The sequence below is a fragment of the Anabas testudineus genome, chromosome 14, assembly GCF_900324465.2.
Source record: "Anabas testudineus chromosome 14, fAnaTes1.2, whole genome shotgun sequence".
Taxonomy (NCBI): Eukaryota; Metazoa; Chordata; class Actinopteri; order Anabantiformes; family Anabantidae; genus Anabas; species Anabas testudineus.
In genome coordinates this window covers 8,838,392-8,865,762 of record NC_046623.1, presented here as the reverse complement: position 1 = coordinate 8,865,762, position 27,371 = coordinate 8,838,392, and the positions used below count along the sequence as shown (strand labels likewise).

General features: G+C 38.5%; 1 protein-coding gene across 1 annotated transcript; it reads right to left on the bottom strand.

Annotated features, from left to right (window-relative positions):
* Positions 1-335: 335 nt before the first annotated feature.
* zbtb20 (zinc finger and BTB domain containing 20) lies at positions 336-27,371 on the bottom strand. The gene is made up of 4 exons (XM_026370818.1): positions 27,145-27,371; positions 11,594-11,738; positions 8,706-10,241; positions 336-6,739 (listed from the first exon to the last, which is right to left on the bottom strand). Exons 3-4 carry the CDS (start codon positions 10,219-10,221, stop codon positions 6,204-6,206), a joined length of 2,052 nt encoding a protein of 683 aa, XP_026226603.1. The 5' UTR covers positions 10,222-10,241; positions 11,594-11,738; positions 27,145-27,371; the 3' UTR covers positions 336-6,203.

Below are 27,371 nucleotides of genomic sequence, written 5' to 3'. Positions count from 1 at the left end.
GCTATGATACTTATTTTGTAAATTAGGTAAATTTGTAAAATAGATTTGACAGATTTTTCTTACTTTAAATTATTCTTCTTAATTTTCTTTTTACTGCTTGATTCTCACATCTAATTTAACAATAGTGTTATAATTAAAAAAGTGTCTTTTTTTCTAATTTTGGCACAGTAACTAGGCTGGAGAAGGTTAGAGAGAAAACTGTGGTAATTAGTCCACAGGGGACAGAATAATCAGCCATCCCCAAACCTTTTATCTCAGCCACTCAGTCCTGAAACTTCATTTATGTTTTTTTATTTTATTTTACCATATTTTCTTCTATTTTTGTTGTCATGTTGCTAAACCAACCACTTTAAGACCTTTGAATTCCACATGTTTGTGTTTATCTGTAGCCAGAACTTTTAATTTGTAGTCTCATTTCGCTTCCAAGTAGCAGTTATAAAAATCGAGTCTAACGTTTAATGACCAGTTTCTTCTTTTCTCATTGCTCAATGCTTGCCCTTTACAATTTCAAGCTGTACATAATCAACACGGCTGTCAGATAAGATAAAACTTTAATGATCGCTGTGGGGAAATTGGGCACTGGGCTTGCATGCGGAAGAACCTGCCACCAAGGTCAAGGGACACGCAGTGTACTTTAAACCTTCTATTATAGCAGATGCCATTTCCTACAAACTGCATAACCATTATTTTTATAAATTTACACTAAATGCCATTTGAGGTAACTACTGCCTTGTCTATGGATGTAATTATCATTGGTAAACCAGTAATATTTACCACAACAAGGTTGATAAATAAGCAAGGATTTGACTTGGATTGTCATTTCTGGCAGGCAGCATGAGTTCACCTCTTCCAGTCAATGTGTGGCTCCCTCTGCTGCTCACAAAGTGCCGCTGCCCTTTCCCCCTCCAAACATACAGTATGGTACAGCATATGGCTTGTTTGCAAATGGCAAAAAGCTAAAAATAAAAATGTATAATATTAATGAGAAAGAGCAACGTGAAAGAAAAAAAAGGTCATTTAATTTTCCAATCTAAGCATCTAAACCTAAACGCAGTTTCCCTGTAGGATTAATAAAGTTTTTTTTATTATTCTTATTATTCTTGAATCTCACCTAATCTAACCTATTTATAGTTTTATTTATGAAAATGCGATTGCACTTTATATCTTTAAATCCTCCATGCCGTATAAATGTAAAGTAAAAAATTAAAATTGCAGATGTAGCTTTTACTGTATATGAATAGAATATTTCAGGTATTTTAAAGGGTTTTCTTAGGATGCACTCACAACCACCAGGTTTTAGCAGTAATAGTATAAATAGTATATTTTCAATAGACCATTGTGTATATACTGTATCTGTGCAATGTAGGAGAGAAAAACTATGAATATTCTGTATAGTTGCTGTATGTACTGATAGGCACTTGATAGGCATATTCCCTATATCCCACAGGTACTGTATACTATAGCTGCAATTATGTCTTTATCAAACTATCTGAAAAATGTTTTTTTATTATCTGTGTGGAGATGGTGATACTTAAATATATATAGTATATTTGTAAGAAGTTATCTATTTCACTCTTATGTGTACTGTAGAAGGACAAAAAATGCAGTTCAGTATTATCTGAAAAGTTTCATGTGTTTTTTTTTTTCTGTTTCTACTCTTAACTTTGTGACTTTATTCAAGCTTAAATAAAAAAGAAATTTGACTTAAAATGTGTGGAGACAGACTGAAAGACAAACAGGAAGACAGACACGTACTTAAGAATAAAATGAACCAGTTCCTTACTCAACACGACCCTCACCATTACTATTTTCCATTTCCTTGTTTTCATATCAATGCAAAACATATATGCATATATAGTACACCATGAAATATGACTATCCATTATCCAGTCACGTGAAGCTATGTATGTATAAACAACACCACTATGATCACCAGAAAAAAGTAGGAGGAAGTCTGAAATAAAGAAGCATAACGATGAATTAAACATACTGCTAGAAGGACAACAATGTACTGTAGACCCTGTGTCTCTATGCTAAGATAAACAAAACATGAACAGTAATATATTTGAAACACAATACAAACAGCTGCAGGCTCAAGGCTATTATCTACTTTTTCAATATGTTTTGTTCTGGAAAATATGCGTACACTTTGCAAACATAAATTCTAGAGTTTTTAAAAAAACTTTTTTTTTAAACTAACAACTAGAAGAAGCACGATTGAGATAAGGACTTATTTTCTGGATAATGTTGCAACTTTTCAACAATTTGTAACCAACTCTTTGCAACACAGAAAAGAGAATTAAGCACCACCACAAGTAGCTGAAGCAGTATAAGGAATATATAACTATGGACAGTGAAGAGCATGTGATGCTAATGCAACAGGGGTAGGGGAAAAAGCCTGGGTATGCTATAACATGTTATGACACTGGAGAGAAGGTTCTTCCCCTTCCATGCCTGGTCTGCTATCAAACACCTTATGATACAAGAAGTCAGCTGACGATGGGACGAGTTATTAGCCCTCATCCGGATAATGTTGAGATTGGCTACTTTTGTTATTCCGAAAAAAGAAAAAAAAATGATAGAGAGACAATTGATAGTGTAATTCTGAAATCAAATATTTCAAAAACCAACATCAAGCTACTTAACCTACTATTTAGACCAATGATACCACAAAGCTGGTTGTACTCATCTAGCTACAGTCAATAGTGCATTTCATATATGTGTTTACACAAAATATGTAAAATTTCGGTGCCATGAAGGAATGCTAGATTACTGAATACATACATTACACTGAAACGATTCAATTAATGTTTCTGCCTTCGCTTTCAAAGAAGTGACAATGTTCGTTTGGCAGTGTTTAACTGGGTACTAAACAGACAACAAACACCAACATCATGAGCTGTGTGCCATACATGTGGCAATACTGTTGGAAAGAGATCTCGGCAGTTGCTTACATATTCTATTTAGTGCATTGTCTGTTAAGGCATGAGATTACCCTCCACTTGCTGTGTAGAGACAAATATAGCACTAGCATGCAGCAATATTGCCATCCTGGCAACAACAGCTACAAACTGTAACCATACAATTTAGGCTTATATGCTCACCATAAGAGTCAGGCCCGATCAAATGTAAGTTATGTGCTACTTTTACTGAGGACTAACATCACACTTTTCTGTATATTTCTCCTATATTTTCTCAATATTATTTTTTTTTTTTAGCTGAAGAGAAACCAGAATACAGAGTCTCTCCAGGTCTTACATGTTAATCACTTGACTTCACTTTCAACAGACTCCACAGGGATCTGAAATCTAGTAGCAATTATGTGAAATTTAGCGTCAGAATGCTTGACATAAGTTCTTCAAACGGGTACGATGAAGTCAACAGCACTTGAACTAGGCTGCAGTCAAAATCTCAGATTACAGGTGCCGTATTAGCCCAAAAGGTTTGGAGAGCTGCTTCTCATAGTACCTGCACTGCATATTGCAAAGGAAGCCCTACAGTTCAGATATTCCACTTATCAACAGTTTGAATAGGCTATATACCACACACAGACACTCACATACAAACACTAGGGACACAACTGTGTACATCTGACAGACAGATATCAAAGAAGCTGCATTCCATGATCTCTCAACAACTTTAAACCCATAGAAAGTTGTCCTAGGACACACATATCATTTATGTTACACACATACATACATTATAAATGTATTACTAATAATAATAGTTATAATTATTATTATTGTTGTTGTTGTTACCACCACCAACAGAGTTGGACAGGAGTGTTTATTATTACTGTTGTTTCTCTGTTACTATTGTTTGGCTTGAATGTTCTTATAGGAAAAGTCTGTTCTGTTTCTAAAAGAAATGCAAATGAATAAACTGTTTCAGGGAACTGACTCCATAAAAGAATAAATCCAAAGGTTAAAACATAGATGAGCACACATAATGGTACAGAATTAAATAAAGAATAAATGCTTGCATTAACACAGCGTAAGTATATACTGTAGGCAACTGCAAGCAATAACAAAAGCCAAGAACCGCTGAATTACTTAATGAATAAATTGAAACAAAGCTATTCTATTACATGTGAACTTTACAACCAAATGTTAGATTTTTAAAAAATCCTCTTTTCTAAAACTATAATATCTCTGTTAACAGTAGTGCACTTATTGGTTTAAGCAGTGCAACATATATGCAAGAAAATAATGCAGTCCACTTATCAAGATATTAAAAAAAAATGTTTCCTTTGAAATTGAATTAAACAAAACCATAGAAGTTCATTTAAGGAAAATGATTAAATATTAAGCACAGGCATTTTAAGAAAATGTGCAAAGTAGCACTTTGTTTTTTTTGAATCTACAGAAGGTCTTTTTAAGACCGCTGTATGCAGTTAGTTATTCTTTTAACAATACAACTACGAAAGAGTTTGCTCAAATAAATGAGCAAATCCTTCAGATTGCAGTTGCAGGCAGTTGCATGTGTGTGTGAGTGTGTGTGAGAGAGAGTGTGTGTGTGTGTGTGTGTGTGTGTGTGTGTATGTGTCCTATTCTGGATAAAAAGCAATAGAAAAACAATTCATATATCAGAAATGAGCCTTAAGTGATGTGATGCATGGATGACAACTTGCGCACACTAGCTTCCAAATCTATTCTGTACACGCTGTGTCTCGGATTTAGAAAAATCAGGAATGTATACTATTGTCTAGAAAGTCCATCTGCAACTTGTGGTATATAACTAACAGTGTCACATTGATCAATGGAGCTACTTTTTTGATTTGAGTCTGTGTTTCCTTTCAAAAAATTGCGTGCAGGAAGAGCCGATACATACATGCATGTATAGAGTAATATAGCTCCCACCTGCTGTAATAGCTTTGCAATACTAATGAACAGGTTATGCAGGGGTTCTAGGATCAGGATGGCATTTATTTCCAATTTAAATTTTATTCAAATTAATTTCTCCCCACTTTAACACTGTTCCAGTCAATGACGAGCCTTAACGTTCAAATATTATAATTTGATTATCAAATTAAAACCACGTAGGCTACTCAATAACAACAATAGTTAGAGTGAGAAATCTGTTTTTAATCTACATCCCATAACAGTCAGGTGCAAGTTGAGGAGCAGCAATTATGAAGGAGAGAGTTTAGTCATATATTCCAGCCTGCCATAACTGTGAGTGTAAAAGGCTAAAAAAACCTATCAGCAAAAGAATCTTTCTTTTTTCCTTATGTATTGAAATGGAAGAGGTCTACTAGCCTTAACAGTCTTTTAAGATATTAGTGGCAGTGTATGCAAATGAGTTAAACTCCAAACTTCAGAAAAAAAGAAACAGGTTTTTGCTCAAATACTGTCTCATCAACATACCCCAATTTAGTAAATCATCAAAATGCATGGACAATTACAAAACATATGAGAAATATTTGTCTCTGTCACCACTGACAGTAAATTACATTTCAGTAAAATGATTTAAATCGGTACCTTGACAACAGCTGCATTATAATCCCTTAATATCATAGGAATAAATAAAACCCAGTGTCAAATTAACTACTCTCCTTTTTTATTTTACATAAGAAGGCAATCTTGTGACCATCAGTATTTTTAGAGGGAATATGTAGCCCAACCCCAGATGATTTTTTTTTTTTGTTTTGTTGTTGTTGTTGTTATTGTTGTTGTAAATTATACCACAGTAAGCTTGGACATCTATAGTTTCCAAACTGGTCAGTATGGGTTCACAACTGCCATGATTTGCCTTTCATGGCAATGCACACGCACACACGCGCGCACACAAACAAACACACACACACACACACTTGGACAAACAGACATATGCAAATACACAAACACTCAAACATATATGCACATGTATATTCATTCAGACTTATCTACACTAAAGGTGTGTTTGTGTGTATGTGTTTCTTTCGTAGGCCTTTTGGTAGTGTTCAACACATAAATCAGTATTTTAGGAAAGCATACATTTAGAGGCCAGTAGTTAGGATCCATCCAGTAGATCAATATCAAACTACTAAGCCTTAAGGCCACCATCTTTTTTTCTTTTAGATTAACAGAAAAAAAAAATCTTTTTTTGGAAACTTAATGTGCCAGTGTCTATACTCATTACTCTTCATACCTCAAAATAACAAAAGGAAAATCTAGTGCCATTTTATTTGTCATTCTTTTTGAAAGAAGTTTATCTATTTGTACTTATCCATCGGAGACATGCATTCGCATGTGGTCATTGAAGTGCTCCATTTGGTCGAACTTGGCAGGGCAGACGGAGCACACGTAGGTGGTCCCTTCTTGGCAGCTCGCTTCTGCAGCTACACCCACTCCTGTTCCAACCCCAGCCCCTACTCCAGCACCTCCACTCACTGGCATAGCGAGGGCCACCACTCCAGCTCCAGGCTCAGGGACAGCCATAGGCATGGGAATTGAGACGGGGCCAGGGGTACCTGCGCTCCCTGACAGCCCTGTGATGGCGCTGCCTGTGCTGTGTAGGGCCATATGCCTCTCCAGCAGGGTCTTATGTGAGAACTTCTTCTTGCAGATGTAGCACTCATAGGACTTCTCTCCACGGTGCAGCCGCATGTGGACATTGAGAGAGCTCTTCTGGGTGAAACGCTTGTTGCAAATGCTGCACTGGTAGGCCCGCACCCCTGTGTGTGTCACCATGTGTTTGATTAAGTAATCCTTCAGGGAGAACGAACGCCAGCAGATGCTGCACTGATGAGGCTTCTCACCTGGATGTACACGCAAGACAAAAGGTGTTAAGGGGAAAAAAAGAAGAGACGATTGTTGAGGGTTAGGTTAAAAAAGAAATACGGACGTAAAAGGTCTGTGCACATCTCCTACAAAAGCTCTGAAGCTCTGAAATGTCAAAATGTGTCATTTGTAATATGCAAACCTTTTTTGAATACAGGTTAAGTGTACATCAACTTTTATGAAGCTCTTATTTTATTATTGACAAAACTATTTGCACATCAGCAGCTGAGGCCAGTTTTAATGCTAAACACTCCTGGTACGCAGCCATTTGACTTTTAGCACTACACAAACAATGTGGCAGGTTCAGCTGGCTTCTACTTGTGCAGCAACATCAGATGCCTGAAGCCAGAACTGTTACGTTTACAGCAAAGGAACATACCTGCGGCTAGAATTATTTAAACTTAGATTAGGAGCTGTATGAAGGAAGCTTTCTTTAAAAATAGCACTGATGCACTTATGGTGACATACAAATTACACCACGGTGCAATTGTTTGTTAATTTTTGAAAATTCTAAAAATGAATGATTTGATGCACACTTATTTTTGATTCCCATTATTTCACAGGAGCCAGATAATTTATGCATCTATTTGGTATTTTTGTCAGTATAGTAAGCTCATTTTAGATAACTATCACAGCTGACAATATGGCCTAAAATATTAGCATATTAATAATTACATAAAACTAACAAATAGAAGAAGAGAGTGATAACACTTCAAATAAGCAAGCTGCACCATGCAAGTTAATGAAGTCATGTGTATGTGCTGTTTGCTGCTGCGCTGAAAGAATTAGTACAGCTGCTTACTACTTTTTATTTTTTTTAGTTATCTTTGTTTTTTGACTTGCTCCATAGGAAGGAGGTCAGAGGTCAGGGTCAGTTCCCATTCTTTATGAAGCAAGCACTCATTGCCTATTTCTCTATCAGGCCGGTATATTTGTAATACAGTGACTCACACAGATAGCCTTGTCTCTGACATATTTGTGATTGCAGCCACTGACACGTTAACTCTACTGCACGTGTATCACGCTGTGTTAGTGCTGCGTCCTTGTCTTTGAGCTATTTTGGATGTGCATTGAGCAAATCTATATTTTTAAGAATTTGAATAATGTAATATATTACATTTCCCAAATTACCTCTTGAATACCTTTTTAAAGTCAAGTAAATGCAATTTATTATGTTTATATATTATGCTAATCTCATAGAGACAGAAATGCAATATTATGCTGGATATCCTGGTAGTTTTTAAATAATGTTTTTTACATTCAGATAATCCATCACTGGCTGCAAAAGGAAAACCTGATTTAATCCATGGCATTTATTCATCAGGGACTTTCTTCACTCCACACGCAATTATTTTTTTTATGAAATTTTGTTTGAAATGACCCTCATATAACAGGTGGTACAGGACAAGCAATGGATTGTAACAAATAATAAAGGAAATCTGAGTAGGCAATTTTTATGAGATCATCTAATTATATGATATCTAATTCTTTCTTTCTGTGATGATGACTTCTATAGTTTGATTGATAACGCTTTCAGCGCTGGATGAAAGCAGTGCACAGTGTAATAATGTGCTGCATGAACAATCTAATGTCAGATACAAATGATAACAAAGACACTAGTCATCTGTGACCTAATGAATGTAACTTCTTGAGGCTGTGGTTTTATAGATCTTCTATTTAAAAAGGTTTAGCTTGTGCATTGTACACAGCACTACACACTATAGAAATACTATGTTCTATGTGGAAATATCCATATCACAGCTTTTTAAAGTTGCCATACCATTTTTAGTATTTGAACATGAATCCTGTCACCCCCTAGAAAAATATTCCTTCATTAATATTTTTAGTAACTGTAAGTACATCTACAGTACTACAGTACCCACTGTGGATGACCAAACCATTTAACTTAATAATCTTTACTACATATAAGATATTTTGACTTACCAGTATGAACAAACATGTGTTTTACGTAGTTCTGTTTTGCAGTAAAGGTTTTACTGCAGAGAGTGCATTCATAGGGCTTCTTTTCCCCCTGACCAATTCCTCCTGCAGCCTGTTGCTGTTGAGCTGGTGCTTGCTGTACCGACATGGGGTTCGGGAATGATGGCATAGCAGGGGGCGGCACTGCCACAAACTGGGGCTGCTGCTGGCCAGGAAGGTAAAGGAAAGGCTTGTTGTCTCTAGCCGGCTGTGTAGGAAAGAGTGTGGGCAGGAAGGTGTTTCCAGCAGTGCCCATCACTTGGGAATTGCTGGTCACGGTGAGCGGCATCCTCAGATTGCTGGTGTGTGATTCTGCCTGGCGCATGTAGTGCGGGGCACTTGACAGGGACTGGGACATGACTGAGTTTGGCAGGGGCTGCAACATGCTACTGTCACTAGTGCTGTGGGATGTGTCCCCATCCTCTGTTTCTTGCACTTGCTCTGGGGACGAGTCATTGACCTCTATCTGCACTGGAGCCCCTTCACCTTGCTGTCCTTCCCCTATCCCCTCTCGGGTATAGCCCGGCAGGTATGACTGCTGCTCCATAGCATCTGGCTCAGTACTGATGGAGGAGCTCACCCCTGAGTCAAAACTTTCAACCTTGGATTCACTCTCGACGCCCTCAGTATGGTCAGTGTCGTCTTGGCACTCCCCCAAATTGTCATAGCAGCTGAACTCGTCTTCGGCCTCTTGCTTTATGTGCATCCCTCCTGTTTGTATGCGTACCGGTCGGGGTTGCTTGCGGCAGTGAGTGGACTCTGCTGTGGAGATGAAGCGATCAACCTGCTGAGATCTCTCCTGGATGCGGTTCATCCAGGGTGGATCTTGAGATTGCTGGTCCTTCTGAGTGCTGAGACTTGGATCATAATTTGTTGACAGAGGATTAATATAAAGGGGGCGCTCGCGGGTGCCGTTATGCAGAGAGACACCAGGGTAGGAGTACAATGATGTGTATGCACGATCGATGCTTTGCTGTGATGTTGCTTGCATATAACCTGATTCTGCGTCACTGCTGGGCCCAGAGGTGCCAGACTCTGGCGTGCCACGAGGAGTTTCCTGACCAGAGTCTCCTGGTATAACAGGGAACCCTCCCGGCCCAGCCAGGCCCACATTCTGGGACACAATGCGTGTACACTCATCAATGACTGTCTTGATCTGCAGGATGCTGGCAGCAGTAAGGATCTGTAGGGCCTCTGACTGAGATACCCGCAGAATCCCACTGTACATAAAGTCAATCAGCTTTTGGATGGATTGCACTGAGACCACAGAAGGGATCTCAATGTCGCTGTAGCCCAATAGCAGCTTGTCCTGAAAGAAGGGGCTTCCAGCAGCCAGCACGCACCGGTGAGCTCGAAGCATACTTCCATGGATCCGAACAGTCACGTCACAGAAGTGCCCGCGGTTGCGCTGCTCATTGAGGGTCTCAAGTACAGAATTGCTGAAGTTGTGAAGATTGATGTTATGAATGCGCTCGGTCATCCCCTTGCAACTGATGTCACCTGCGAGCAGGGAGCAACACACGACTTAAAAACGGTGACTCACAAAAAGCTATGATATTTAATGTCCTGTTTTTGGAATAAACAAAACTACATTATTCAGTCGGATGCACCAGTATGCCTAAAATAACCGTTTTCTTCTCTAAAGCAACATACAACAGCAATATATTTCCATTAGTAGTTTACAGTATAAATGATATATTAGGAGTAACAAAACTGTGCAACTGAATAATTAAAGACACATTATGTAAGAACCGTTAGGAACAAATGGCTCTGGTGCACAGTAGGAAAATGGCTTTTTCTGATCCACTTTTACAGGCTGTAAATATACACTATTCAATATATGATGAGTAGTGTTGGTGCTTGTTATGAATGCAATATAAAGGTGTTCAGTGATGGAATAATGACATGATAATACAGGTATGGTAGATCTAGAGTTTAGCCTCATAATATTAAGGCAAAATAGTTTTAACATTTGAGCATAATTTGTTTTGTATATTATAATTTAAATTTCCACTCCTAAATGTTTAAATACAGTTAATTTGTTCATATTTAACTACCACAAGCTTCTCTGACACTCTGTATTTCTGAAATTCCTCCAACCACCATTAGGTGGTGCAATGGGCTCAGTCGACAACAGGCCTCTTTTGTTAGCCATGTGTTCACTGTGATGGCGCTTCCTAACTATCCTAGGAATACACTAGATGTGACCCGGCTGATCAGTGTGTAAGATAACTTAAGATCCTTTTCTTCCCGGCTACGCGTTCATAGAAATGAGAAAAAGACATCTTTCCACATCTAAATTCAACAGGTAGGACATATAAAAATTATGCAAATTGTGTTTTCATAATTGCTGTAAATTAATTTATTTTGCATATAAGTATAGAATTTAGGTAAAGAAGTCATTCATTTAAATTATTATTTAAGACGGCCCTTTTAACCCTTTAAACTCTTTAAAACAAGAAAAATGCACAGATCTATGTTAAAATGTTATCAAAAATTGGTTTATACAATGTCAAAGAGTAACTAATGTATATATGAAAACATACATTTGATGAAACTTAACAACTGTCTATACAAACAAACACTTGAAAATGTGGAGAAATTATTTAGAATTTGTAATGCAGTAATACATCAAATAAAAAATCTATTTCACTGCCATACTATGAATAAAACCATATTTGATTACAACAGACAGGTTTATCCAATTGAAGTCAAATTTGGGTAAAATCTACTGTTAAAGCAGGTTATCACTGTTAGCAGAAAATATTAATGCTTATTTCCAGTGTCCAGCTTTAAGTTAGAAGTTAAACATGGGGAGGAAAAAATAAAAACTGAAGCAGCCCAATACTCACAGTCAGATGACGTTTTGTTACGAAGATGCTTGTGTGGCTGGTGGTGAAGTGCGGGTCAAGCTTCAGTTTGCTGGTGGAGATGGCTGATCAGAGGCCGGGTGCTAGGCAAGGCTGTCAGTCCTCTCTGTCCAAATCATGTGTTGCTCTGTCAGTATTTGGAGGGGGAGAAAAGAGGGGGGGGAGACAAAGACAAATCTTAATGCCATATACTGCCTCGTCGATATTGCCACTCCCTTAATGAATGAGGAGCCACAGTAACAGGAATATCTGCCACCGACGCACTGCAACAGATGTGTGAAGAGTTTTCAAAGCTAGACGAATGGACGTTCCTGTGTACACATGATCACCAATTACAAATCAAGATTGAAAATAATATTGGTGTTGGAGCCACAGCAGTTATCTGAGCTGCTGGACAAGAAAACCACACCCTTCCAAAGAAAAAATGGTCCCAGTTCCACAGAAATCCACACACGTGAAGCATTTTAGTAAAGGTTTTGAAACCACAAAGTGTATGCCTGTGTGTGTGTGTGTGTGTGTGTGTGTGTGTGTGAGTGTACAGTATATACAATATGTGTGTGTGTGTGTGCGTGTCTCCTTTTTTTCATTTTCAAACCCCGAAATTAAAAATGATGAAGTCCAATATAGAGATAGAGGAGACACGAGGAGTTTTAATAATAAAGAAAAATATGAAACACACAAGGCATTCATTGAAAAACACAAGAAAGGCATTCAACAACGTTAAGCATGTGATGAGCTGGTTTGGTGATGTTGAGAAAGCCTTACACAACTGCTCTCATACTGTACACACACATTTAGTATGCAAACATTTGACCTCAAAGTTGGAAACATTATTATGTAAAACCGACCATGTTAAAGTCATACACTCATGATATCATTTAAGGTCATGCGAAGGACCGAACCGAGGCAAAATGCTCTCTTTAAATCAATTTCTCACTTGCTACTTCCACACGGGTCCTTTCAAATATTTTAACCAATAACACTCTAAAAGTATATAAAAATTATTCCACATGTTAGGATGTGAATATTTTTTGTTCAGGTGGAGTTTGAATTGTAATTACGAGGGTGACTTTCAAATATTTCTTGGAAATAGAGTAAAAAACAGAGTGTTTAGTAGCTGGCTGCAACATGGAAATCAAGTGCTCTTTGTAAAATGCCAGTGAATACAGTGCGTTTCTGAATGAAGAGAACGGGAGCAGGATTTGACCAGACCTGCACGTTAATGTTGACGCACATTATTCTTTTACAAATCTTGAGCACTTCCAAAGAACATACCTCTCACTTTGACACACTGGGGCAAAATCTACACATGGAAACTCACTCATTTAAAGCAAGTAACCTCTGTATTTTTGCCACGCTGCCTGATAGGAGAAGGATCATCTGCTGTGCCATGGTAACAGATAAATATTAGACCACAACCATGTTTCCAAAAATGGTTTAAAAAGATTAGGATTTTATCTTTAGTTAAGAACGGAGAAGCAGAAAATCTAGGAGAAAAGCGGAGTTGAAGGGTTAAAGTGTAATATGTGAAATAGCTGGGTTCCCAGGCCCCGGTTTGAGAAATGCTGTGGACAGTGAGACATGCGCTTGTTTTCTTGAAATTTTCCTGTTGACTAACAAATCTGATGATTAGATATAGACAAATAATAGCATGTTTTGCAGCAGAGGGTGATAACTCGATACTGAGACGGATCATTCTTTGGCACAGAGAATGCACAAACACACTTGTTTGTTCTTCTGTCTTGTTGTATTTTACAGTGAAATCCTTAAGCCCTAAATCTAAAATTAAACTTTAACCCTTTTCACTAAAACAGTAACCTCAGATCTCCCAGAATAAACCCTTGTGACTGTTTGTTACAGACGTCAGTATTAAGCCCAAACCCAGAAATGAGTCTTAAAAAACCAACCCAACTTAAAAACCAAATCATTAACCTGCTCAGGCTGTTATTCTTGCTTTCTCATAGCCACTGTCAGTAAAAAAAAAAAATCATGACTTAATCAAACTGAAAAACAAAGAAACAAAAAAAAAAAGTCTACCACACACATGTGGTAAAATGCTTGAATACATTACAGTGGCAAATATTTGACCTTTTTTCTTTGCTTGCAGGGTTGGTTTATGACGTGACTGTATCCTGATGCCATGGGCCTTTTTTGTGCCTACTGTTAGACAATGCAAACATATATGTTCCCTCCCTGGCTTCCCTCGCCCATCCAGACATGTAAATCCACCTGCCTAAGGGGTAAAGTGAGGTGAATGCTGGCAACAAAGAAGCAGGCCAAGGGAAGCAGGCTTCAGTTGCCCAGACTGCCACTCACAACAGTGATTCCATTTTAGCCGTGACACAGTGGGTGAGCAGCAGCCAGCGCCTACCTGCAGTGAATTCTAATCAGCCCAGGGGTCTGTCTCCCTCCCTCCTTCCCTCCCTCCTGTACCCTGCCTTGGACTAAAGGGGCTGATGATCCTTCAAAATTAATTAGATCCTTGTAGGAGGCGGCCATTTTCTTTCACTTCCTAATTCTCCACCAAAAAAAAAAAAAAAAAAACTAGCAAATTTTTTAATCAAACTAAATTCGGGGTGTCTGTCACCCCCCCTCTCATATTGATCTGCTTCTCAGTGTGTCTCTACCTGTTTCCTGTTTCATCACGTTGAAACGCTCTCACTGTCTTTCCCTCCATCTGTCTGTCTCTCAGTCTCTCAGTCTGTGCCCCCTCCTCTTCCTCCTCTCCCTCCCTACAAACCTTCCCCAACACCCTCCGCCCCTCTCCGGCTGCCTCCATGCTCCCAGCTCTGTGTCTGCCTCTGTGGAGTTTGCTGTCAATAAATCCCCAGAGGTCAGTTTGTCTGCTGGAAATCAGACACAATGCTTCAGGCCGCCAATGCAATGCATGCTCTGCTGCTGCTGCTGCTGCCACAACAAAGACTGACGAGGGGTGGAGGGAGGGTGGGGAAGTGGGGTGCAAAAAAAAAAAAAAATTAAGACAAGATGAGGGTTGCAACTTCACCAGCCAGACTCCAGGTTAATCAGCTGCCTGTATTAGGTGATGAGCTCGTGAAATACGCTGCATCAAATTGGACATTAGTTAATCAAGGCGGGTGGGGAAACAGGGGGCGGGTGAAATGGTGAGGGTGGGGGATGGGGTTGAGAATGGACATAAGAGACGTGCTTATGAAAGGAACAGTATCGGCCATGTGAATAATGTGCATCTTGAATATGGCAAGTGCTGCTTACAAAACACACTACAAGCATATATTCAAGGCCCTTGGTGCATTTTAAATGTGGAGACAAAAGGGCCACAGGGCATCGGGAAAAGCTCATGTCCATGCAAGTGCATACAGCATCTTGATGAATCTGACTCCGATTTGCACTTATCACTGTGTTTTTATGTTACAGTTAATGTTAATAGTAATTTATGAGTTTGTTTGAAGCCTCTGCTGCCTAATGATCACTGTCCAGTGTTGGAATTATTAATTTCAATCATCCATTTAGCTCAATTGCATTAGCATATAAACTAGCAGAAATCCTACTTTAATAGTACAATTTGTATACATAATCTAATATAATCTAGAGCACAATATAAATGTGTAGCAAGCACACCTGGGAATTTTAAGCTATAATCAAGTGATGAAGTGATGATCTGACAAGTGATAATTGAAAAGTGTGTTCGATGAAGACACAGAACATTAATTTTGCTCTTCTGACAAAACAACATAAAACCAAACCTCCCGGTAATCAATCAAACCCCTCTGAAAAAACATAAATAAATAAAAGCCCAGCTAACTCAATTGTGTCTTGGTTATCGCTGATCAGCACAACCGAACTAATTCCTTTACAGGTAAGTGAATGTTCATCTCTGTCCAACCATGTTGTGTTGGCTGATTAAATCTGAGTAATTTAGAGCGCCAAGTGTTTCATTACATTCAAGTGTCTGTCTATAGCATTTGTGAAGCAATTAACAAGTAAGTTAACTAATGCACCTAAATCACACACACTTAAGGAGAAGCAGCAGAAAACACACCTCACAGTCTCAAGATTTAATTGATTTGCCTTTATAGCAGTCACTGAAAATCGTCAACAGGCACACGTAGGCTGTGGACAAGTTGAGCCAAGATTTTCACACATTTTTTTCTCTTGACTTTATTTTCTTCCTTTAATGAAACTGTATGAAGCAACATCACATCCACAATTTAATAATTCTGAAATGTTTCTAGATGTCTGACGACACTTTTAACATGTTTTAATTGCATTTGAGCGCAGCGCAAACCAAACAATCACGTCAAACCACTTTCTTAACTTCGAACTGGTAGGACGAAGCGAGTCTCCCTTTCGCAGTTACAGTACATTTCCAGCTGACCACCAGGGACAGCTTCAAAATATGCAAACACTGTATAATAGCTTTTTATTAATTCGCAGCGACACATTTTTTTCTGTTGCAAATGCTCTCTCACTTGGTCAGAGCATTGCGGAGTAATTACAGAGTACCAGTACAATGTTATGACCACTGCTCAGCTGAGATTGCTTGAATAACTGTATTATGCTCATACATTTCTGTGCATTGCACACTCACTGGAGCTGCTGACTCTTTATATAGTCCCCTAAATTGAATTTAACTGTTCATGTTTAGTTCCAGTGCCACTAAAATGTCTCAAATAGCACAGCCGATTAATGTGTTGAGACATTCTGTGTAACAGAAAGCTATTCAAGTGTGACAGGACGTGTGGCTTTCAAATAAATCCTTCAAACAAACAAATAACAATAAACACTGCAATACTATTACACAACTACAAGACAGTTAAAAGTATTTTTTGACAGGACAGCTTGGTGAACTTCGTCATTTTTTTTGTCAAAAACCCGCCCACCACCCGATATCCATAGCACATTCATTGTCCATTTACAGATGGGACTTCTGATGTACTTAGTTTAGCCAAAATATACACAAACATTGATGAATTAGTGCTGTCAGTAAATTTTCTATACCTTATTTTTACAGAGTTTCCAAAAAAGAAAAAGAAAAAAAAAAGCCCAGAGGGGAAAACAGGAAGCCATTGTTGGCTTATGGCCGTTAAAATGATAAAGACAGTATCACGCTTTGGTGACAGAAAGGACGCTTTCAAAAAATAGCTCCGAATTGGCAAATGGCTGTGGTTTTTGTTAATGAGCATTTGACCAAAAAGAACCATCTGACTACTCATGTGATAGTCTCCAAAACACCTCTAACCCCCGAAGCAGATAATGCTGAATTGAAGAGTTATCATTTAGGCACAAGTGTCCACAGCAACTGCCTCTCTACAGCTACTACACACATCAAGGACATTTTGCCTCTCTAAAAAAGGACCTCAAAGGCCATTACGAGATCTTCATGAACCTACACAGATGCTCATATAGGACTTCTCTGTCTATTAGGAGCAAATCATGATAATGAGAGATTCGTTTTTTCTGTTACATATCAATTATACATCCAGCATGTCACGTATATAAGCAAGATCTCAACAAGTGGACTGTGAGGGGCCGTGCCACCTTTAAATCTCTAAAAGAGAAATGAGTCTCTCCTGACTTTCTGTCCTTGAGAGATAAATCAGAACAAAGATGCTTTGTTCTGAATTATGAGAGGATAGGGTGGGACCTCTGCTGAGGAGCATGCAGTTCTTACACTGTAAAGAACAGCACAGCCTCTGGATATGTTAGATTAAGTGTATACAATGTTTGTCACTAGAGAGATCAGACAGAAAGGAGCTACACTCTCACACGTACAGTGAGTACGGGAGTTCAGGAAACAGGAAAAAAAAAAGAAGTAAAGGTGTTCTCACACCCACACATACATATGTGGTGGGCCGCAATGTGTCTTCAATAGGTGAAGTACACACATGAGGTGATGAGTCTTACTGTAATGTAATGTGTTACATGGGTGATAATAATAAGAATCAATACAAAATGTGGCATAAAAATAAGCGTTTGTACTATTTTACAGTATGGATGGTCTAAAAAATATAACCTGTAATCAAAGATTGTGAGTTTCGCCCACCAACTCCACATTAACTTCATGATTTCACCGTTTGTGAATGCGATTGTGGGCAGCCTCCAAAGTTCTGTATCATGTGTTTCACCAGCAGTTGAACATGGGTGCACGGGCCAGTGCAGAGGTGGTCCAGCACAGAGCTGAACTTTCACAGATGGGGACTTTAAGTAGTTCAGCACAACCCTGCACTTTTTGTTAGCTGCTCTGCGCTTCAGGGGTCAGCAATCTAGCCTCTCTCCCGGAATCTGGCAAGTTCAGTATGTGCCTTTTAAAAGGATTTACCAGTCTAAAAAAATTATATGCTGCAAAAATTGTTAACATGCAGCATCTGCATGCAACAATGAAAACAGTCAAAAAGGATTTATGATGTAACATATTTCTTCAGTCTGTAGCTACGGCAACAACAATACACATGCCATCAGGCTGAGATAAAACTGAGTCATAATTCAGGTAAACTAATGATATCTCAACATACTGTGGGTCTTCAACTACAGATTTTGCTCCTTATGTGAGCAAGATATTAAATCCAGATGACTTAAAAATATTCTGTGCTTATTTTGAGCTTTATGGATGTTAGCACTTTTTAGTGTATTTATAGTTTAGAAAGCTGTTGAGTAGTAAATACAGATTATATATGTCTCATTGGCTCACTTGATATATGACCCATCTAAAAGTGTAATGCTGACGCACTGAAACATAGCCGACCACGAGTGCCCTATACACACTTTGACTAAGGGCTTATATCTGTGGTTCACTGGTCTGCAGGTTAGCAGAGCAACATGATGTAGATAAAATGACTTAAATGCACGGCAGTATAACACAACAGTCTGAAATTAGCACAAAGGTAATGTTTTCTGTTAATCCAGCAGGGAGGGGGTGTAATCTAACCACATTAGGAAACTTTATCCATACAATACTGTGTTGCAAGTCAAACCTGTTAAGCAAGCCAGCTACAGAATTTCACAAGAAATGAGAGAAAGGCAACAAAAAAAATCCCCTTTTAGTATTCTGTCAATGATATTCTAATAAAACTCAAAAAGATACCAACTCGTAAATCAGACAAGATATTAACTAAACATTTAAGCTTTAAATAGTTTCCAATATACAGTGCTGCACAATGAATGTGCAAATACGTCCAATTAAAATAGAGATTCAGTTATGAATTTTAGAAAACACAATAAATCAGTCCACATAAGGGCTTTTATAACAGGTACAGTGATTTAACAATATCCAAGAATTACTATAAGTCACACACATTTTCTACTTCACCACCATCCCTAAAAACCCTCTTGGGAATAAGTGACAAAGGTTATAGATAAAGTTACAATAATATAAAACTCCAAGAGTAAACTCCAAAGTTTGAACTTCATATGAGCCACATTTATCAATACTGAATTGATCAGAGTGTTCATTATGTGTAAGACTTAGAGCATTAGAAACAAAAAACTGCTAAATGTCAAAAGTGTTTGGTATTTATAAGCAATACAGTCTCTCCAAAGTCACTTTCTGTGATAAATGTCTTTCTTTACTTAAAGCTCTGCTGTAAATGCGTTGTGCAGGCAGGTTTTCCACCTTTATTATTATCAAGCTGAGGAACGACTGCAGGGAAAAACCTATGTGGAGGCCACCAGGAGGTGTGGTGTTACTAGTTTATTTTAAGCTGTGTGTGCATAACTGCATCATATCACGGATCACACATTATATCTTTTTCTGTTGCAAAGACATATATTGTTGTTTGCCTATTGGATTGTGTATTTGTCATGCAAACTTCTGATAACTCTTCATTTTCTTTACAGATTTTACTTACTGGTTATTTTATTGCTAAAAGTTCACAGTGTAAGATATGAATTAAAGGAATAATTTCTGGTCTTTTTATTCCCCATCTGGCTTAAAAAAATCTTAAAATAGATTTATATAATCATGAGATGGATTTTTTTAATAGACAACCACTATGACTTCAGTTATATGTTTTTACATTTGCTGTGTTTACTGTTTCTGCTGACAAAATACAAGTCCATATGTACAAAGCTGTGTTTGATAGAGGCAAAGCCCAGTTGGTTTGTAATGTGTTTCCATTACCCTACCTAGCTAATGTTGCTATGCAGTGTGTCACTACCAACAATGCAAACTATTTGACTCTTAACTGTCACTACATTTCCTATGAGATTGCTAAATATTGGTTCTCTGATATGTTTTATGTCTTAAAAGCAGAGTCACTACAGACCCACCTTGCAGTACAAAGTGGAGAGATAACATGGCCACCCATCCGCTCCATTTATGATAATCATCTGACCTTTTGGCCTGTTTAATGGGCATGACTCGTTGGTCAGCGTGGTCAGTTGAAATGCAGCAGAATTTGTATATCTTTGATGGCAACAATCTGTAGCTCAGAATCCCTCGAGTGTAATGTGAGCCCATCAGCTGTTTCTGATACATTACTATTAAAATCATTCCACATGGCCGTGAGTATTTTCAGCAGGTCCCATCATTCACGTGTGACTTACAAGTCAGTTGTACTCTCATGGTTAGACTGAGAGGTGGAGGAAAGCTTACACTTTACATTTTTTCATTCATCTTTGTGCAACACGGGATTCGATGTTTCGCTAATGTAACAGCAGACCTTTGATGACTAGGCTCCTGTGAGTGTGCTTCTCTGTTTGTCTGTGCATTAGCCAAGTGACATGCCCAGGGTGTTGGCCTGCCTTCCTCTAAATGCATGCTGGGATATGCTGTGACCCTGAACAGGAGTAAGTATGAAAAAACATCAATGAATGGATGAAGGCTATGACACTAGCCAGCAGCAGAGCCTATTACAGTCAAAGGCCATGAAAGACATTTAGTCTAAAATGCATTTTGGTTAACCTTTTCATGAAAGTTGTAAAAAAATAAGTTTATTGTTGGTTTACATAGCATCTGCTACAAGGTATTTTATCCCAAGCTTTTACAAAGAGCAAAAAGATGTGCTACTGTTGCTGAAATGACAAGTATCATACTGGTGTACTAACCACCTAAACGCCTCATGGAGCCTGACACATGGACTGCATCTGTGTTGAAAATGTAACAAAGATGTTATTAATTAGAACTGATGCTAACAGAATGATCTCACTGTTTTTCCTTTCTTTATCATTTATAAATGTCAAACATATTTTGAAACAAGGCCAACAACTTTGATAAAACTGAAAATTGACTTTACCATTTGTTTGCTGTTGAACAGGTTAATCATGGTTTTCGCACACGTTTTAGTCACATGGACTAACCGTAAGAGCCTAAAAAGATAAACCATTTGTTTCCTAGTCATGAATGCAATAGGTCTAATTAATGCTTGTCTAATTAATCATGATTTCCAGCGTCTTTAAGAAATCTATTGAGAAATCCGTCTTCATCAAGGTCTATTTGAGGGCAACATACAATGCAGACAGTATCACAGCAGACATATCTTTCATTTTCAGGGTAAAAATTTAATTTTAAAAAGAAAACCCTTTGTGAAAGAATTCCTAAAGAATTCTCAAAAGACAAAATGTCTGACAATGATTTAGTGCAGCTGTAATTCAAAAACGAATCACTTATTTGGAAGAAAAAAAAAAAACAGCTCTAGATTCTGTGGAAATATTTTAAGATTACAACAATCTTCATTTTGAAATAAAACCGCAACACAAATACTACTGTGTAAATAATTCCCCCCCAAGTTTACCCATTTCACACTGCATACCGATGTACCTTGAGCGAGGCTGTGCACAATCTTAACATTTTGGCTGCTGTGAGTGGTGTTTACTGCCATGAGGCTTAAAAAGTCTTCCAGAAGCCAAGACAGAAGTAGAGTTCACAGCACTTCTTCTCTGGAAAATAGTTTAAAAAGTTACCAAAGACTAAAATAAAATTGTTACACTCTTATTAGACACTTTCCCCATTCAGCTAGGCAGATCTCACCATAACTTGTAGAGAACCATATGGGTAGCAGGGTGAACTGAGGACACACATGCACCTTGGCACAAATACAACTTCGCTATTAGAATCCAGCATGCATTTTTCACATCAGTCGAATGCATGGTCCTGCGTGTGTGTTTAAAGAGAGAGAATACAAATTAGGTTTAAATGTTTGTGTCTGTCAGGCAGAAGAAACAAACAACCAAAAACCAGCAACAACAAACAAACAAAAAAAAAACGTACAGGAAGTTTCAGTTTTACTGATGAGGGTTACTTGGAAATCTTTTAAATAGTTTTATATGGCTTTGGGTCAAGTTGTACCGTGATATTTGGCTTTTAATGAAAAGCTTTAAACCCAGCATTGTGAATATGAATAAACATGAATCAAGAGTCTGTTAGCAATTTTAGCAAAGGTAATGGAAACACATGGTCACACCCACAGCTGGACTGTGTTTGTACTGTATGTACTGTATAAATATCAAACATCAACAGATTTAGATGGGTATTAGGTAAAGAATAGTTGGATTGTTTTTACATTAAATGACAAAAGGTACATTTTGTAATAATTATACTGTACAGCAATCTATTTCTAATTCTGCTGTTTTTATTTGGGAATGTGGGATGTTCCTTTTATATATTTATATATTTTTACAACATAAAGAGTGCACCCTACAACAATGTTGTATTCACTTCCATGGTACGTTTTGACGATATTAAATGTGTTTCATAAAGTTTTATAACCGAACCAAAGCTTCCAGACAACACTTTGGCTAATACTTTTTCAGTCTCAATGTGTGCTTTCATTACGCATTCCTGTGATACTTGCAGGGAGGGGAGATTTCAAAACAAAAGTCCTTTGAAAACCGAATGCCTTAAAGTTTTTTTTGTTTGTCAGTTTTCACCATGCTGCATATTCTGAAAGTCATTGGCTTTTGAGTAAAGTCATTTTCATGAGCAATCCTGTAGATTCTGCCTACCAGTTTACTAAACAGGCAAGCATTTTAAAAATGCATGCTCCATGAAATGACAAATTGAGTCAGTCTACAACTGTAACTATTATGAATGCAAAGTATATCACTGGAATTGATACCAAATAAAAAACAGTTGTTATCCTAGATTTTTATTTTTTGTCCTGACAAAATAGTCAGCTTATTATCCAAGATATATTTTCTTACCCTTAAATAACGCATTTTATTTTACATCCTGGCCAGAAGGAACTCATCACAACTGTGTTTGTGTAATACAGCAAAACAGGAAATTCTCCCCTTAATTACAAAAACAGCCTTTACAGATTCTCAATAGGTTTTGCAATAGTGTTTTTAGTATTTTCAAGATTAAAAAAATAATAACAAATTGTGATGAGAAGCATGTTATGTGTGAAAAAGGTGCTTTGTGGGTAGAAGGATCCACGCCAGTTAGCCAGGAGGCAGCTAGCTTGCCAATAATTTCTAGTTTTGTGTGTATGTTAACAATTCAGAGTTAGCTAGGAGTGATGAATTTGACGGCATGTTTAATACAAAAATATCTGAAACTTATTTTTAAATTTAAAGGTATGACTTTTTTAAGGTTACCATGGTAACTGGGGACTGAATTGTAGTATTAAAGCTGCTTTTGCTGCAAAGCAGGAGTCTCTGTAGTAAACATCAGGTGAGAAACTTGGTGTGTTCTTCCTAAACAAAACTAAATCTTTAAGCTAACAAGCTAACAGTCCATTACAAGCAGTTCTATAGTTAATTATAAGACTGTAAGATGTGCACCTGAAAACAGTTGGCAGTCACATCAAAGATTAGTTTTGCTCCACAGAGGAATATTCTTCTAACGATTATTATACAGGAACAAAAAAAGGAGGGGTGGGGGAGGATAAACACTGTCTGAGACAAAAAGGCCAAGCAGTTAACAAGCACTGTGACATTCTGGATACAATCCACAAAGTGGCTCGTTACATCGATGGATCTCTACTGCATTCCCAAAATGGCTGCCAAATATGTTCAACTGGAGTAGACAAAGTGCCAGGATGGACTCAAGTGCATATTTCTTGATACTATGGTAAAATACCCTTTTGGAATTATGAATTACAGTATCAATCTGTAAAGGTCCACTGATGATATGAGCAAGATTTTATATTATTTTATTGCTGTAATGTAGCGCATGCTTAAATTTGCAACCAAATTTGCACTTTCTAAATTAGAATTTGCTGTGACAAAAAAAATTCAATTTCACTCAGTATACAGAGAAAAATAAAGAGCACCGTGTGATAGAGTGGACTAAAGTGAATTAAGCTCAATACCAATATAACATGTTCTCTCCCACCTCTCCTGTCATTTCTTCTACCTTATCTTGTCCAATAACCGCCTAAATGCCCTTTTCAAGCATGTTCTATTAAAACAGGCATCATGAATGTAGATTTAATAATTCAGTTGTGTAAGTTATGAGCCACCAGGATTACCTGGTAACAGCCTGGTGAAGATGGCTGAATGGTGTGGGAATAACAACCAGAAATGTGGCATTGCGGAGGCTTCAGAGAAAGGTCTGTATCTTGTGTATTTGGGCAGCAGTGCCTTTACTGCGCTTAAAAATTATTTGGAATGCTGACCTGCCATCTGTGTGCATGTACAGTACAAGATGATTGTGTTTGTGGTGTATTTCCATTCCAAGGAAACATTTATTACATTCGTACAACATAGTAAAACACAGTTAAACATTTTCAATGTGAGTAAAACCAAATAATCAGGTAGTAAAATATAGGAAAGAGTGACTGGACTTGTCAAAAAGCATTTCAAAACTGAATGTTACGGACACCTTGCGTCAAATGTGTTGGTCAATAACAAATTGATGAATGTGAAAAGAGGGTGACTAGCTGCAAGGCGAGTGAAGAACGGGGAAGCCAATAGAAAATGGGGATTGATTGCTGGGTGTGGATTAACTGAACACCTCTCTCCCTCCTCGCCTTCATCCGAGTAGATCTACAGTTTATCTGCTGGGTCCCCTTCATATAATAATGAGTTTCCTTGGTCTGCAGACATGCTCTTAAATATTCATTAGTTATGGGTGGGTTTTAACCGTGACACAGAAAACAGGCAAATGGTGATGGCTCAAACACTGAATATTAATGTACGTGAGGAATATATACATAGAAATGCTCATTAGTGACTTCACTGAGATGAAACTGGCCACCTGATACTACAAACACTCCCAAGGCGTATAATGGCTGTTGCTCCTACAGCTACTCCTGTACACCTCTGTGTGGATAAAATGAGAGATTCTGACATCAAGCCGTGGTGAGAGCTCACTCACACACAAGACAAGTACCCTCCAATTCATCAAACAATAAAATGTCCAGAAATACAGCTGTTAGGTTTTTATGTGGGGTTTCTTTTCAGATGAAGGGGATTCAATCCAGTGTTCACTTTGGTGACAATATAATTTTTACTTTCCTCGCCCACGTGCAGTCTGTCAATCAATGGGCTGCAATTCATCTGATAGATTTATAACTAAGCTCAGCTCCAATCTGACATGTAAGTGAAATGTTGCATTTGTGCTCCATGGAGCTGCACGCTCAGCTGCTCTGTGTTCTCCAAAACGGGTCCATTCAGAAAACAAATGATCCAGTGCAGCCATCAATTACATAACCGAGCCTATAGGATTGCAGCTCGTTTACGTTGTGGAAACATATTCTGAATGAAGGCGGGAAGAGGAAGTGATCACAACAAATGTGAAAAAGGGATGAACGCACAATTATGTGATAAAACACACACACACACACATTTATAGGTGCAGATCCACAGACCGTCTCTGCGCTGATGACTTCCCCCCTGTGACAAACTCAGCACCGGCTTTCTTGTTAGTGGCCACTCGCGTCCTCTCAGGGTGAAGGTGTGTGGGTGACCACACCGGAACCCACCTCTGGCATGACTAACGTGTTGACGCGAGGCTGTATACCTGCGCACAACTTCTGGGTGCCCGACAATGAGACACGCCAAGTGTTGTGGCTATTGTAGGAACTATCAGTGGCGTTTACAATGGGCGCAAGAACGCGCTGTGTGACTCGGTATCTGACGAAGCCAAGCGCTTTGGGACATCATCTGTTTGCCACACACACACACAAATACGCACACGCACGCACGCTCTCCGTCCCTTTTCCCAGTCACACGCACGCACGCTACATAGATAGATGGTGCTAAAGAACAAGACTGACATGTTGCTCCGGCTCGATTCCCCACGGAGCTTTCAGTGAAATCTGGAGAGTCACTGCCCTATTTATTCCTAATGCGCCAGCACCGGAGGTATTCACGTATTTTAACTTTAAATCAAGAGGTGAAGTGCATCTGTGCTGCGATCTGACGAACAAGAGCGAGCGGATCACGAGTTGTCCATGAATATTTTGCAACAAAAAAAAAAAAAAAAAAAAAAAAAAAAAAAGCCTCAAAAGGCACGCAGGAAGCGCCTATTGCAACTTTAATTACACCAGAGCGTGCTCCCATATCTAGGCCACCCCTTTGCCAAAACATCCTCACATCGTCAACAATTTCACATACTGTAGGCTGTGGATATAAAAAAAAAAAAAAAAAAAAAAAAAAAAAAAAGCGGATTTGCGACATTTAAAGTGAGCGTTCATTTTGGAGAAACAACGAAGTGAAATCCAGACCAGAGTCCCACTGGATCTAGTTGTGATTTATCTCAGAAACTGAGCTTGCTGTGTTGTTTTGCCTTCAGACACAAATATCAGAGAGCCCTCCACTGCCTGCTGAGCACATCTTAATGTAACCTCATCGCCGTATTGATATTAATTCATAAAAAATGTAGGCTAGACATCTGTCTGACTATACGCGCTGTGTGAGCCGCTGCTAATGATGTCTTTCGGACATCGAAACCATCTTTCCGGCAAGTTCAACAAGCCGAAATGTATTTTATAAATAGATTTCTAATTAGAGTGTGTTACAGCGGTTAACTGCAATAAGGAAACGCGTTTCCTCCGATTCAAATAACTGACCTAAAAGCCAAATGCGCACGTCGGTTGCCACAGTTGTTCCGGGCTCATAGTGTGTAAAATGTGAGCGAGCAGCCTGCGAGCATCGCTGAGAGAAACAGACCTGTGAACACAGTTTGACCAGTGTCTCAGGCCGGCTCACGATCAGATCCGAAAGTAAAGGGGCTAAAGGTAAAAGGGGCATGTTGAGAATAATGACAGATGGGGAAACTTGCGTCATGCCAAGGCAGCGCGTTTTTTTAGTAGTCGAATATAAACGGGCAATAAAAAACCCCCTGGCAGACAAAACTGAGCCCCCCGAACATGAGGAGGGGGGAAAAAAAAGAGAGTCGTTTCATTTCAATTCGCGCACTGGCGTCTCATTTATTTCATGTCGGAGATCATCTGAAGAATGAAGTTTCGGATTACGCAGAGCTTAATATATGGTTCCTAAACGCAGCCACAACTACATGGAAGTCAAGAGGTATTTCATGCATTTCACCCAACAAGTCTACAAGCATGTTGGAGACTCTTGAGCTGGAAAGTGCTCCTGTTTGTCGCCTTTAATAACAGCGTTGTAGATAATGTACAGACCCATCCCTTTTCTACTTTTCTACAATTTCTTACCTGCACTTCGAAGCACGTTGAAAAAAAAGTGGTGACAGCGTTTCCACGGCTCCCCTCGTTTTCCCCCGACGACGCGCGTTTAGTTTTTTAATATGTTCCTTTACTTTGTTTCATTTCTCACTTCCATCTTCTTTTCATCTCATCAATAAACACACGCTGCAGCCTACCTTCATAGAGCAGCTCGGTTCAAGTGTGCCCTCCCATTTTTTAACTATACATCGAGTACT